General features: G+C 34.8%; 1 protein-coding gene across 1 annotated transcript; it reads right to left on the reverse strand.

Moving 5' to 3' along the window:
- Window positions 1-3,773: 3,773 nt before the first annotated feature.
- LOC137821118 (choline transporter protein 1-like) lies at window positions 3,774-13,930 on the reverse strand. The gene is made up of 10 exons (XM_068625562.1): window positions 13,466-13,930; window positions 12,792-13,150; window positions 12,391-12,536; window positions 11,748-11,931; window positions 10,975-11,048; window positions 10,775-10,888; window positions 6,155-6,511; window positions 5,456-5,716; window positions 4,737-4,964; window positions 3,774-4,175 (listed from the first exon to the last, which is right to left on the reverse strand). The coding sequence occupies exons 1-10, from the start codon at window positions 13,648-13,650 to the stop codon at window positions 3,981-3,983; spliced, it is 2,103 nt and encodes a 700-aa protein (XP_068481663.1). The 5' UTR covers window positions 13,651-13,930; the 3' UTR covers window positions 3,774-3,980.
- Between the last annotated feature and the right edge of the window lie 1,988 nt (window positions 13,931-15,918).

Consider the following 15,918-nt stretch of genomic DNA (forward strand, 5'->3'; position numbering starts at 1 on the left):
TCTTAAAGAAAAATTTACAAGCATCTAAAGTCATTTCTATTACAAAGGAGATATGTGGGATTAGACAATTGGACAGAGAAAGTTCCTACAAGTATTGGAAAAGATATAAGAGACTTTGTACAAGTTATTCATGCCACCAAATCCATGAGTAGTTGCTTATCGAGTATTTTTATGAAGGGTTGAAGGCCATTAATAGGCAAATGATAGATACTCCTCTTATTCATTTCCAAAGTGAGTCACTCCATGCAAAACAAGTCCTACATTTCTCATTTCTTTGATTTTTCAAGTGTTTATAAGCTTCAATACTCCTTCACTTGTTGCTTGGTCATGTGACCTTGTAGGTGAACATGTAGACTCTCTTCTTACGTCTCCAATTAAGGTCTTGTTTACTTTCCTAAATGAAAGAGTTGCACCTTGACTTCCAATTAGGCCTTAGACTCTCCAAAACAAGTTCCTATTCATTTTTAGAGGATTAAAAATAAGGAAAAGATTTTAATGTTCTTCTCTCAAATGTTGGTTCTTCCTTTGTGAGGCTTTTATCTTCTCCATTCTTCTTAGTCAACAATGTAGTGGTTGGATGTTTTTTTATCAAACGATCTACAATTAAAAGGAAGAAACTTGCATGAAGTGCAAATAAAGAATAATTGTTTGAATAAAGTAATGTATTTCATCTAAGTATTCAAAAGTAGTAAGATTTTCCAGAGTTTTAACTAATCATCTGACAAGAATTAAATATCATATAAAAGTATATTTAATTTGGATTCATGTCTTAATAATCTTTAACTTGACTCTATAATTTAAGGATATTTAACTCGACATCATTTTTTTTAGTTTCTCTAACTTGGTTTCACATCTTGAACATATGTTCCTTAGTTTACGCCTTGAGCATCTATAAATTGACATTGTGTTTAGAGCAAATTTTTTCCAACCCCAATTTCACTAATAACATCAATAAAGTAAATTACAACATTCAAAGTATTGTCTACGTTAGAACTTGGAGGTTTCATTACGATTTTGTTCTTTAAAGACATTTTGGTGATTTAAGAAAAGATAATGTATATGAACTAATTGATTTCGACTTTTAAACAATGTCACATTTTATCATATAAAAACTTGTAGACCAAATTACATCAAATATTAAAAGTTGTACACCAAATTAAATCAGGAGCGTAAAAACTTCAAACAAGTACTAAAAGTTGTATACCAACCTATATAAAGAACCTAAATGATGGTGTTCGCTAGCATTGAAGAGAGTGCTCCAATTAGCTTACAATGAAGAATTTGCAATATTCTACAACGTGCACCATCATCTAGTCGACTACAATAAACATTGTGCACCAATATCTTCTTGATTTAGCACCAAATAGTTGTGTACCATCTAATTTGTAATGCAATAAAGAATTCACATAAATCACTGCTTAAGTACTAAACAGTATGTACTATCTAATTGGTTAGACAATTAAAAGTCTGTACCGATCTATTCATGGTTTAACACGAATCTTTGTGCGCCAACCTCTTTTGTAACCCTTGTGCATCAATTTATGGACTCTTTCTTACAGCACCTCTATATCTTTTCTCACCTTCATAAACTTTTGATATTCTAAAAATGTCTCTATGTAATATTTTGGATTACGTAATTTGGAAGTTTTTTTTCCAAATTCATAATTAGTTTTTGGATTATGTAATCCGAAAGTTTTTTTCAGATGTATGATTAGTTTTCGAATTACATAATCTTGAAGTCTAAATTAGCTTCCAGATTAGCCTTTTTTCAAATGTGTGTCCAGATTGCATAATTCGGAAGCTACTCTCAAACCCCGATTTTCAGATCATATAATTCGAAATACCAATTTTTAAAAATATATTCTGGATTACATAATTCGTAAGCTATTTCCAAATCCAATATTAACTTCTGGATTATGTAATCTAGAATATGGGGTGGCACAACAAGAATAAAAATATTTTTTCATGTTTTGTATGGGGTGGCAAAAGAACATATGAAGGTGCAGAAAGAAACAGTTCAATTTATGCAGTAATCATTATGTATTGACTTTTTCTTCCTACACCTTCATACCTTCTTGTGCCACCCACATACTAAATGTGAAAATACTGTTTTATCCTTTTTTTTGTGTCACCCTCATACATAATTTGGAAGATGTTTTTGAATTCGGAAGTGTTCTTTAGATTTATAAAATCCATAACCCTTTTTTGAATTTGAAATAAGCCTATGGATTATGTAATTCGGATATATTTCAGATTAATCTAGAAGTCATTCTCATATTTAGAAAAGACTTTTGGATTATGTAATCCGGAAGCTAATCACACATCTGAAAAAAAGGCTTCCAGATTACATAATCCGGAAGCTAAACTTATCTATAGAAAAGACTTCCGGATTATGTAATCCAGAATATTAAAACAGGGTATTTTTGGAATACAAAAAACTTATGGGAGTGGCACAAGAAGGTACGGAGGTGCAGGAAGAAACAGCCTTATGTATTACACTCTGTAAAGCCCAAAACATTATTCACCAATCTCTATAAAAATAAGGCTTCTTCTTCCTGCACCCCATGTTTTTCTTCCTACACCCCCATAATTTTAAAAATTCCAACATTACCCTTGACCTAAAATTTGAAAATGGCACCGTTCTGCATTTCCACAATCACTGATCATCTTTATCCTTGGGTATCAACTGCAATGTCAAATTTAAATAAAGTTTACTACAAAACCTACTATAATTGTTGACCCAAACACTAAATAAAGTTTAAATATAATACCAAGCAAAACACTACAAAATCTTGACCCAATATAATTGTTGTTTACTAATTTGAGTAACACAAACACAAACTCATTATTCCGGACACATCAATCCGGTACAATACCGGATCCATAAATTCGGAAGCTTACCGGATCCTGAAATCCAGAACATTCTCGAAATCAGAAATTCAGGATTTTACCATATCCATAAGTTCACCTAAAATCAGAATGTAAAAAAATGATTATGGAAACATAAATCCATGGAAAAAACTAATTTGTAAATCCAAAAAACAAAGAAATTTACTTACCTCTTTGTGAAGAGCACTCTAAATCACCAAAAAAGAATGAGATTGAAAGAAGAATGTTGTGGAGGTGTCGCTATACTACTGTGGGAGAGAAAAACGCTGCGCAAATGAGAAAATCAACGTTGCCTTCATTTTAGGGTTTTTTCATACTAGGGATACGTTTGGAATTTTGAAAACTAATAAGGGTGATTTCGTCTTTGTACAAGAATGTGGGGTGCAGGAAGAAAAAAGTGGGGGTGCAGGAAGAAATTGCCTAAAAATAATCTAATAACTCTTGGATTAAGTACTAATAGCCGAGCTTCGATCTTTAATAAACAAAAAACTAATAATATACAATAACAACTCCACCAAATGAGGCATCATCTCAAGTAACACTCCCACTTTACATTTATGAATATTTACTCCAAGTGAAATATCTTTTAGAATCATTTCATACTAAGACATTATCCACGCGAAACTATCTCCTCTGATTTCTAAGCTCAACATAAGGATCTCTTACCTTCTAAACATTCATTCAACAACACTCCACATGTTCATAAAAACATTGAGTTTTACAATAATTGCCTTATAAGTTATATTACTAATAATTCCTAATTGATTTGATTGTATTAATAATAAAAAAATGGGATTTTGCATTATAAAGAACCAACAAGCCACAACTTGTAACATTCGGTAATTTATTAGATGATGCACTTCAGAGAAAATATTATCGCTATATAGGGAAAGGATAATGGATGTGTATTGCTTGAGCCAGTAAAAACCCATTTGTCAAAAGGCAACCTCATCAATCCCATCTAAGTCCACCATTGTAATTAAGCATATATATACAAGTGATGGAACAGAACTACAGTGACAAAAATATGCTCCTTAATAAGAATATCTAAATTTGTCATATTTAGCAGAATTACACATGGACATGATGTTTCATTGGGGTCCTTGTGTGAGTCTCTGCATTTCACTCTGGTCAGTGAGAGTATCAATGAGAAGGGGTGGTGCATACTGGGCTGTTCCTTGGTGCTCTTCAGAATCCTGGCAGAATGAGAGAACTATGGTATCAATTGACATCTCCACAACTGCAAAGAAAAGGGTTGCAACAATGTATCCAAGAGCCCAACAAACCTGCATTACACAAAATAAGGTTAAGACAATTGTTGAAAATTCACATTTGATGGTGAACTAGTAGACTTTAATATTTAAACTCCCCAGCACTTGGTCTCTTAAATAAAAATAACTTTATTGAGAAGTAAATATGTAAGAAACTATAAATTAACTTATACATAAACAAATTTTAGATTATAGAACACGTATTTCAATCTTTATCATTTCCTGAAAATATTTATGAAGAAATTTATCTGCACATGCTTTTATTCATGGCAATGTTGAATGCAGGAGTTAGTCACTTGTAATGTGTTTTTGCTTTTTTGGTTCTCAATCCAGCAAGCAGACAATTGGTTGCTTCTCATAAATTGTGCTTTGGAACATGAGCTTCTCATATATGAAAATTGTATATAATAACAGACCATTATATTGGCAGAGAGGTATGAAATTTAATAATAGAAGATGAACAATTTGAAAAACTTTCCCCTATGAAGAGCAAAGAAATTTTTTATGTTTAAATATTGAATTAGTGATTAATGATCCTAGTCATCTAGTCACAAAACTAGAACATAGAAAACATACCACAACAGGTAAGAGTGGAGACGATGTCTTGTTATGAGCAGATTTGTACTTGTGAGTGTCTAACATGAGGAATGCAAACAAAGCACATGAGAGGCTGACACACAGTTTTCCAAGGAACAAAATGACATCTCCAATCACGTTAAGACGACCAATCTTTAGAATATTATTCATTATCAGATCTGCCGCAATAGAAGAAGCACCAAAGAAACTTTTGCCTGTTATAGCAATCTGCAAGTGCCAAAAAGACACTGTTAAAAACCAAGTAAAAAAAGGTAACAAAGTCTGAAGAAACTATTGCAAATTATAGCAATCTAAGAAAATCTAAGGTATATGTACGAGCACGAGTCAGCAGCAGATAAGACAATCTAAGGTAAATAACTTCTGCCAAGACACTTTTATCATCACGTTTACTTTTTCACAGAACTACAATAGCATTTTCTCGATGCAACCTACTAGAATACAGAGCTCTAGGACATGTTTTGCTTTCTACGATGCACACCTTACAAAAAACACACCAAAGCAGGGAAATCAAATTCAGCCTCTATGGAGCACTTAAATCACAATGCAACTGAGTACAAGCGAACCAGCTTTCACTTGCATTTTCTCTTACTATACTATATCCCTATTCTCAAATAATGTATTGCACCACAATAACAAAACACATGCCATCACAATGCATGCATAAAAAATCTTCTTTACTGTAGATTAACAAAATTTACCATGATGTAAGCATTTCGATTTACTGATTTCATGGTCCATTCAATACACTTGAGAAGACATTGTGAAGATTGGTATGCAGCCTTGCCTATGCAACTGTCGTGCCCATCACTTGAGCCTTTTAGTTTGCGACGAATAGCTTCAAGCAGAAAGCGTATTGATTCTACAAATGATACAATCAGAGAGCCAAGAGCCACAGACCCGAGACTGTACCGCATAAGCCGCTTCATGGAGGAAAAGACAGAAAGAAAAGGAATTTCTGGCTGCATTGTGAAATGTGAATCATATTTAGCAGCATAGATAAAAAGAATTTTGTATGTGAAAACCAAAATACTTAATTAATAGATGATCTCATTCATATACATAAACCAAGAAAGCACAAGAGATTTGCAAGTTAGGTATGAATTAGGCTTTTACAAAGCAGTGAATCCACCTCGACTTCTTGACATTTGAAACAAATAGTTAAACACAATCCTGCACCATATTATTGTTTTATTTGATAAAATGTGTCTTTGAATAATTCATTACGGTACTTTATACTGATCAGGAACCAATTCTGAACTCAAACAATTTACTGTGCCATACTTAAGCCGGGAGCAAATTCATTCAATATAATAAAATTGGTGTTCTATTGACTGCATGAGAAAATCACTGAATTATCTAAATTGCATTATGCATTTTGGACAAGGCATACAACTTACAGATGTTTCACCATGGGCCCAGTAATACGACGCAACAGATCCAGCAATCACTGTCGAGGAGCAAGCTATGAAAAATTGTGTAACCCAATAACAGCCAAATAGGTGGAAAAGGATGGCAACTCCAATATGTGGTGTGTAATGAATGCTATAACCACAACAACGATCACAGTTCACCCGTTTTGCAGCAAGATCATATGTGCAGCAGTTAGAGTTGCAATTATTCTGAACAACCTGGCCAGAGCTGAACATATGAAGAGAAGCTGAAATCCAGAACATGTAAAACACAACAAGGATACCGTATGGTATGAGTGGGAAAATAATGAGGGCTTGAACTTCTCCTATCACTTTTGCAGCAACCTGTGAACAAGCATTAAATCAGTTAAATTGATTGACTCTGTAATGGAAATAATTAAGCATTATAATTTCAAGCTTACTGGTTTCTAGCCTAGGCGTTGTGACGACAGGATGTAATAACACTACACATCATATGGGAGTAAAAGTCGCAAAAGTGTGTGGGTTAGGTGGGTAGAGATCATTCAATGAGGATGAGATGCATAGTATATCTACACAAAAAAGTGTTAAAGTTCGTGAAAAGTACAGCTGTCAGAGAGGAGGATAAAAGTTGCAGGATTTATTCATTGTTAAATAAGAGGAATGATAGGTTAAATCTATATGGCCATAGTTGGATAAAGCTGTCAATATTTCCATTGTAATATGGAAAATAAGCAAAATAGCACTGGCTTCAAAGTCTTATTTCCCCCGCACAGATCTATAAGTGTACCCCAACTGCTCCTCCGTAGCCAGTAAAACTATACTCATAGTGTATGGTACTATGAGTATTCATATAATTGATTTATACTGAGATCTTTGGGCTAGACCATGGTAACACCTTCTCTCCAATTACCATGTAGGAAGACATTTTTGACATCCAGCTGATAAAAGGATCAACATTGAAGAGCAACCACGGCTAAAAATAATCTGACTAAGGTCATCTTGGCCCTTGGAGAGAAGGTGTCACCATAGTTTAGCTGAAAGATCTGAGTATAAGCTTTGCAACCGAATAAGCTTTGATTCGACCAACAGTGCAATAAGGAGATCAGACACAAGGGGAAAGCCCAAAGGGGACGAAGGAGGTGGCATCAAAGTAGAGTCAAAAGTTGGCCCGTGTAGATGTTGTTGACAATGACAAATCCAAAGATGAGGCGGAGGTGTTGGGGCATAGTCTCAGAGGGTAAGGAATTGGACTTAATGTAGAGAGAACATTCAAAGAAAGCAACATCATCAGAGATCAATAACAATGAAGGGAGGGTAAGAAACATTTATACCCTATTTGAGACCTAGGGTAGCCTAAAAAGAAACTTGAGACTAAGCTAATAGTTTATCAAGTTTTGGATGATGAACAAAAGAGGTAGATCCAAAGATTTAAGGAGTTAAAGGATGGATAGGGTTGACATGGAACAAAATAGAGCGAGATATTTGGTTGTTGAGGACAAAACTCATGCGATTGATGAGATACCTAGAGATGAAAACATCACCCCATCAATAAGGTGTCGATTCTTATGCTCTACCACCCCATTTCGTTGAGGGGTATATGCATAGGAAGTCTAATGAAAAATACAGTGGGAGGACATGAAAGTGTGAAAGGGATGGGAAAGGTACTCATGAGCATTATCACTACAGAAAGTAGGAATAGAAACACTAAATTGATTTTTAACTTCATCATAAAAGGATTGAAAATATGAAAAATAACTCAAAACGACTTTTTATTATGATCAACCATGTACATAGAAAATAATCATTAATAAAAGTAATAAAATATTGAAATCCTAAAGTAGACTTAACATGACTCAGTCCCGAAATATGTAGTGAACTAAAGCAAAGGAGACAAGGCTAGTTTAGTGATACACTAATGAAACGAACTACGACTATATTTTCCTAATTGACACGACTCATACGAGAAAGTAGATAACTTAAACAGACATGGTACAAGTGTTGAAAGGGGAATCCACCACCGAACCAGCATGAGTAAAAGTCCATAGTAGATGAAGGTCATGAGACTTACATCCGATGACAATCATCCGTCTCAAGCTTCGGTACTATAAGAAAACAGGATCTTTAGTAAAAAGATAAGACAGGGAACGGGTGAGACGATTAAAGGATATAATAAATTAAACATAGATAAGGAGACTAAGAGGACATTGTCTAGGGAGAGAAAAAGAAGATGGACAATACTACCACCACGAGAGTCAGCGCAAAAGCCAGTAAAAGACCAGAAGTGGAAAAGGATGACAAAAGAGACTTGTTACCATGTATATGATAGGTGACACCAGAGACAAGAACCCAAGGGCCAAGAGAGGTGAAGTAAAACAGATTAACACATGAGGTGTTTGTCGTACAACAAAAGCAATGGAGCTAGAGGCTTGATGTTCCTCATACCATTTTAGGAAGTCGTGGAAGAGAGACAGAGGTCCAAAACTATCAGATGGGGAGGCACCAACATCAAGTGTAATAGGGAGGACAACAAGAGTAGCAATAGCTGACTGAGGAGGGTAACCATGTATGGCATAAATTAGTTAATGGTGTGACTGAGCTTGATGGAAAACCATCCAACCCAAATATCCACAAAATAAGGAGATTGAAGACCTAGAGTTTTGTTCAAGGACTTATTAGCATAAATAGACCTAATTGGGCTTTTATCTATCTTTTGTAAGTCCAATAAAAAGGACAAATATAGGAGGAAGAAATGTACAAGTATATCTAAGAAGATCTCCATACCATAAAAGAACAACTAGAGCATTAGGCAACAAACTACAAGAAGACTAGAACTCAACTGGCTTCAACAGGACCACGTCATCATTTTTGGGCCAAACTCTACTTTAAATAATTGTATAGTGTAGTTTAGAATTTCATGGGCCAAGTAGTATAGAATAATACGGCTATGAATTTGGGTCAAGTAGAGTAGGATTTTGGGCTTGTATGTGGACATATGATAGATTAGGGTTTTGTCAAACCTAGCTAGGGTTTTAACTGGGCTTCTAAAGGTTCAAGAGAAACCCTAGGCTAGTCATACAAGGAAAGGGGTGTTCTAACTTGGGCTCCAAGCTAGGGTTTTGTAGTTTGCCTTCCAAGTTTCTCCTGTGTGGAAGGTATGACTAGACTTGGGCTCCAAGTTTCAACTAGAAGCTTCCCTCACACTCTTCCTCTTTTAGATGACCAAACCTCCTATAAATAAGACTACCCTCTTGTTTTTTTTAACTTGGAATTAGTAATGAAATGCTGCCCATTTTAGGTCATTCTACTTGTTCCTAAGTTCTCCCTGGGTTATTCCCCTTCAAGACTCTTTCCCAGTGAGTTGGCCTCACCTCTTACTCTCACATATTCCTCTATTCCTCTTCAAACACGAAATTCTAATGCTTCCACAAACACATTTCCTCCGATCTTCGTCCAAAAAGATAAATAAAATAAAAAGACTAGAAGAAGAGGTTTCCATCAGAGTTTGTACTATTAATGGTCACATTGGGGACGAGGCAGATGACATACCAAGGCAGATGAATCACTAGGGGGCATAAAAGTAGGTATGTCAAGTGGTAACTTGCATGGCACATGCAAAAGGGTGGATCTAATCAAGTTCAATGTGAGCATGGTTAAAGGTCCCAAAATCTGATCACGAACTAAGGAATAATCATCAGGAAGCCCAAACACTGCCATTAATATAAAGAAAGTTTGACATTGCTCGAGTTCCTTAACAGGAGTGGCAAGAAGAGGAAATAGTTCATTCAAGTCATGTAAAAGTCCATGAACCTTGCCCAAGTATTCAACCGTGGGGCTATCAAGGCATTATGGGGATGATACTTAGAATATCCTAGGAAACACCATAGGGGCATTAAGTATCATTGGTGTACAATAACCGGGTTTCCCAAACCCTCGTACAGGTATCATGGGCACGAACGATCTCCTTCAGGGGAGGATGAATAGTTTACATAAGAACACTATAGACTTGGGCATCAACTTTTGTGGTCTAACTTGTCAATGGAGTGGAAATTGACATAGTGAAGATAGAAGAAAGCAACAGTAAGAGAGAGAAGAAACCACCCACAAAGAGAGGAAAAACTTCAAAAAATGCCCAACCAGGAATTCAAAACCAAATGGAAAGAGATGGTGGACCATGGGTCTACCATGAGGGCAAGGATTCAATTGGCTCTAGATACCATGTAATAACATAAGAATATTCATATAGATGAATGGTCGTGTGTTTGAGCACAACCATGGAACATATATAAATTGTACAATATATTATAGAGAGATGGGCCTAGTCCCACATATTGAAAATACATTTAATAAAGTGGAATGATAGGTTCTATCTATATGGCCATAGCAGGAAAAAACTATCAATATTTCCATTGCAAGATGCAAAATAAGCAAAATTAGCAATGGCTTTGAAGTCTTATTTTCTCAACACAAGTACATAAATGTACCCCAACTGTTCCTCCTTCATAGTTTATGGCACTTGATAAGGTCTAAAAAAAGTTACATAGAATTGCTATTAGATATAAATTCACTGAATAAAAATAAACAATCAAATCATAGTTAAATAACTACAAATCATAAAGTGATGCTTGCCTTCAAGACCGATGTTGCCATAAGGATGCGTCGAACAATAGCAATTGATGTAAGGAAGGCAACAACCATGATAAAGGTCATAAGTATAGTGACAGCTCGTAAATGAGTCAGCTCCTAAACGTGACATAATTTCATTAGATCTACAAGAAAAAGTCAACAATAGCGAGAGACAAAGAAGACTCAATTAGGATGTTACTTACCCTCCCATATACACTAATGTAAGGGTCATGTTCACCAATGATGGGAGAAATAGCATCATCTCCAATCCATCCAGCTGATGTTTAAGAAAAATTAATTCAGTACTATTGATAGACGTTTGTCCAACAACCCAATAACAAAACAATAAAATATTATTTGGCTAAACAGTAATATCAGAATAGGTGCCAACTAGAATCACCAATAATGTATAAACTAAGTGAGAGAATAATAATTAATAATTCTTCAGTCAACATATCTCCAAGAAAACTAGGCAGTATAGCACTTTCAGTACTCCATATTTATATATTTCATAAGAAATGCATCCCAATAATTTGATGTGTTTTTAAGTAGTACACTTAAAGCTAAGTATTTTACCAAAACATGTGTAGAATCGGTCGGACCTATGTCTGGCCTGGGAAGCTGTTCTTTGTTTGATGTAAGTTATAAAACAAAAAGTATCTGCACTAAGTGCCAAACAATGGTTTTGCTCTTGCCTCATACAAAATCCAACAAAGAATTTTCTTGTTGATAGGATATAAAAGTACAGTTGATACAAGGGCCTCATGTGAACAGCAAACTCAAAAGTTAAGAGAGGCTATGCTGCTAGAAACGAGCAAGAATTAAACAAATGGAATGGATAAATTAGAACAAAGGACATTAATCCAAAAAGAGTACTAGTACTATTTCAATATATATATATATAATGACATTTTATAAGAGCGCCGATATTTTATTAAAAGAAATAAAACTGAAACAGCCAAAAAGAGTTGCTGACCTTTTAGGTAGTAGAACATTGTGACAGATATTATTAGAACATTAAAGAGAACAACTGTTATCCAAGGCATTGCAGCAACAAAATGTCGAATCATCATCAACCAAATCACAGACAGAAGAAGAGGCAAAATCCCTCCACAAACAATCAGCACAGGCCATGCCTTTCCTATGTCTGCCATGTATCTCTGCAAATTTAGGTCATGTCACATTCAAATTCCACAGCACATAGCACACAAGATACTGAATGGCAGAACATCCAAAATACAGATAATCAACGTTTGGTAGGGATCACAGTAGGAGAATAAAATTGAGAAAATAGGGGAGATGAAAATAGATATGTAATCCAGAGTCCACACATAATGCATATTTACAAGCTTCATAATTTTTACCCCATCACTAAACTATTAACATTTTCAATCCAACCCAGATCCTTTCCTTTTAAGCATTGCCCATCTGGCTAATACATACAAAGGGAGATGATATTGTAGTCAATGAACTACGCAAAGTAGCTGTCATAAAAAATAGTATAGAGAAATGCCAATAATACAATATGCACACAGATAGAACATGGACTTTTCTATGAACAAATCACAATCATAATACCCATAAATAAATAAAAAAAGTAGAAGCAGAATAAATTTAACCTTTAAAACAGCAGACCGAGAATTAATAGACTTGTGAATAGACTTATCAATAACAATGTCTTCATTGATGTTAACTCCGCCCATCTGTTGCCAATGCTTCAAAGACGTGTTTGATGCTCGAGCAATAAATTGGCAACTCCAGTAAACTAGACAAAAATAAGCATTTTAGAACCAGAAACAATAAAAATTCAATATATAGGAGATTGACAGTTCTTTACCAAACCCACCCACCAAAACCCACAAATAAAAGGAGAAGCGAGAAAAAGTAAAATGTGACTTTCGTACAAGGGGCATACAAGCATCCATGGTTAAAAATCAAAGCAATGCACTCACAGAACCATTTGCTAGCATACAACAACAAGTGAAATTATGAATGCATCAAAATGGAGTAGTTTGCTCACCATTTACACTAGGAAATATGACAGGATAGCATGGACCCTGAAGTTGAAGAGAGGAATTTCTCATTTCTGGTGTAAGGAACTCGAAATAATCATAGTTCCTATTAGCCCAATCTGTCATGGAAAGACGAATATCTCCTTCTGGATAATCACACACCCAATTAAGGGAATCTTCGGAAGGTATAGGGCACTCAGACAAGCATATACTGCGGGCATCCCCCAGTTTGAATTTGCTATCCTTCAATCCACTCTCATAAACCTGATTAGGATTTTGCCAATATCTGAGCACCAAGTCACTGAGGCCTGGGTGAGCATTCTTGTCCCCACACACATTCCCTTTGTAGTCGAGTCCATAAGTAAGCCTGGTAAGTCACAACGATAACAGCAAAAAGGAGAATAAAAGTTATGGACTTAATGCTTCTACATAGTCATCCACCAGTTATCTTAAAATCAGAATTTCATGTAATCTGAACCATGCCTTGCACAGAAATGAGAAAACCCATTTACGAAGAAAATGAAATTATTTTTTAGAAATTCTTAATCGGGAAAACTAACCAAAGCCTCAAAACAGAAACAAAAAAGGGAAAACTCATAGACTACAAGCTACAAAAATGCATCCCTTACAAAGATATAATATAAGCACTCAAAGATAAAGTTGGAAACTTTAGACTACTCACCTTAGTGGGTTTCCTTGGTTGAAAGCAAAGCTGGAATTGACAACCATTGCTACCGAAAAAGCTATGAAGATCACAAGCACAGTGATGTCCCTGCATTTCCTGTTGCGTCTTATGATTCCACCCATTTGGGTAACTCCGTCACTCGATGGGAACCTACCTATGACTGCACCCAAAGGACCCCTCATTCTTCAAGTATGTGTGCCTCTACCAAGTTCCAAGCTTTGACTCAATTTAGCATTGGGGGAGAAGAGAGTGAGGAAGAAGGGCAAAGCTGAAAGAAGCTAGGGAGTGTGAAAAGCTGTGTGAATAAGCAAGTGCACTTAGATTTGGGTTTATATAATATAATAAAAATGTTAAGCTTATGACATGCTAAGACAGAATGTCTAAAGTGGGTGTTTTTTTAAGGGCATGTTCTGTGGCTTCTGGAAGACAACACTCGACTTCCTCGGCTCAGGCTCACACTGTTCCAAGACAAAAAAAAGGAAAAGAAAAAGGATGGAGATTCCTTTTACAAATTACATGAATTGAAAAAAGAATTTAGTATTTATGTTTTAGTCAAACTGAATTAAATATTTTCTTTTATTTTATATTTAAATTAAGTTTTAATATTTGAAAATTATGGATGGAAAAAATAAATTCATATCATAATTTAAATTGTTTATTATAATTTTTAAAATATAATATAATTGATATATTAAAATATATTTATTACAATAAAATATAAATTATGTTGAAAAATATTCTCTTACTAAATTTTCGATCACAAATAGTAGTTTTAATTTAAAATGAGAGCCGTTGGCTAAGAGGAATATTTAGTGCCTCATCTTTCTAAATAGTTAGATATTAGTTGTGTGAGACGCATTTTACTTTCTTGTTTTATTATAAATAAATTGAAAATAGTTATTTTAGATTATGTTAAATACCGCTCATCTCTTTAATTTTAAAATAGATATTTATATTTATTTATGTTTTTAATTAAATGATGCTTGTTTATGTAAAAACCGACATAACCTTATAATATTAATATTTTTTAGTTTTGTTCAATATTTCCGGATATTCTCCTCATTCTCTTTTGTCCTAAATGTGCTTTTTCAACTTTTACTCGGTATAACATTCAAGTTATTAATAAATGTGTAATAATTAACAGTAACTTATTATCATATTTACAGTGAATGTGTTTAAGTTAAGTGTCGAAATTACTTAATATATCTGTGGTTAATGTTTAAGTATGTAATTATTTGTCTAATTGTAAATTATATTAACAAGGGCACGATGATAATATTTCAAATTTCAATATCATCTCGATCTACGGTAGGACATTGGAACCCTAAATTGGTGGAGCTTCTATCTTAAAGAGTCGAAATTCATATATTCATTGATAGTGGTGACAATTCATGGTTAATACTATCTTCACCATTTATAATGTTTTCGAGAATAATCATTTTGTTTACTTCAATTCGTTGGTCCGCTTAGGTATGTCCCATATAACTTGTAGTCTGTGCTAGTCAAAGGTGGAGCGGGACGAATTGACCCACATAATCCATATAACTTTACAATGTATAATTTTTTTTTTTTGCATCCCCATATTTTCTCCATAGTCTCATATTTTACATTCTGAAATTTTTAATAACATCTTACTACGCATGTCTCATGAAAATAATATTATGAGACAATTTACCTAATGCATCTAAATAAAAAAAATTCAAAATTTTTATTTAAAAAAATATTATTTTCTTAAAATATTTCTTATGTGGGCTGGTCCGCAGGCCTGCGGGCCAACCCTTATGCGAGATGAGCTAGAAAAATCACCCCACAAATTCTATGCGAGACAGGTCAACCCGACCCGCTTTTTGCGGGCCAAGTGCGGGACAGGCCTATGCGAGTCGGGTCAGCTCGCATTGCCACTCCTAATTTTGTACCGGTCAGGACTGGACGACCGGACAAACGACCACCCGAGTCAAATAACATTTACAATGTAATAAATAGCAGTTACAAATAATGTTGAATGAGTCAAATGCACATTTCAAAATATCCGAGAAATATCCCAATATAACGATAAAAATTGATCACACCGAAAAATACACTCCCCTGATATTAGGGAACCACTACACATGTTAGTTGTCAACTAAATATCCTGCTCATAGAGGTAAAAGCCCATGAGTCAACATTATAAATAGAACTTTGGATGAAAGAGTAAGGTACGTTTTTATATTATACCAGAACACACATAAATTCTAGCACTAACTTGAGCGGCGGAGTGCAATCGCTGGTACCCCCGATCGGCGGAGCACCAACGGCGAAGGAAGGAAGCCTGAAGAAACTCAAAGATCACCGACATGTCATCAATTGTGTTAATTGTCAAAGGGCTATGTAGGTCCCTCATTCCCACTACAGGTACAAATTCCATACTTTATAGTCTTGTTAGAGAAAAAATCAATAGGTATATTTTCTAA

This window comes from Phaseolus vulgaris, chromosome 11 (genome assembly GCF_000499845.2).
Source record: "Phaseolus vulgaris cultivar G19833 chromosome 11, P. vulgaris v2.0, whole genome shotgun sequence".
In the NCBI taxonomy this organism is placed as follows: domain Eukaryota; kingdom Viridiplantae; phylum Streptophyta; class Magnoliopsida; order Fabales; family Fabaceae; genus Phaseolus; species Phaseolus vulgaris.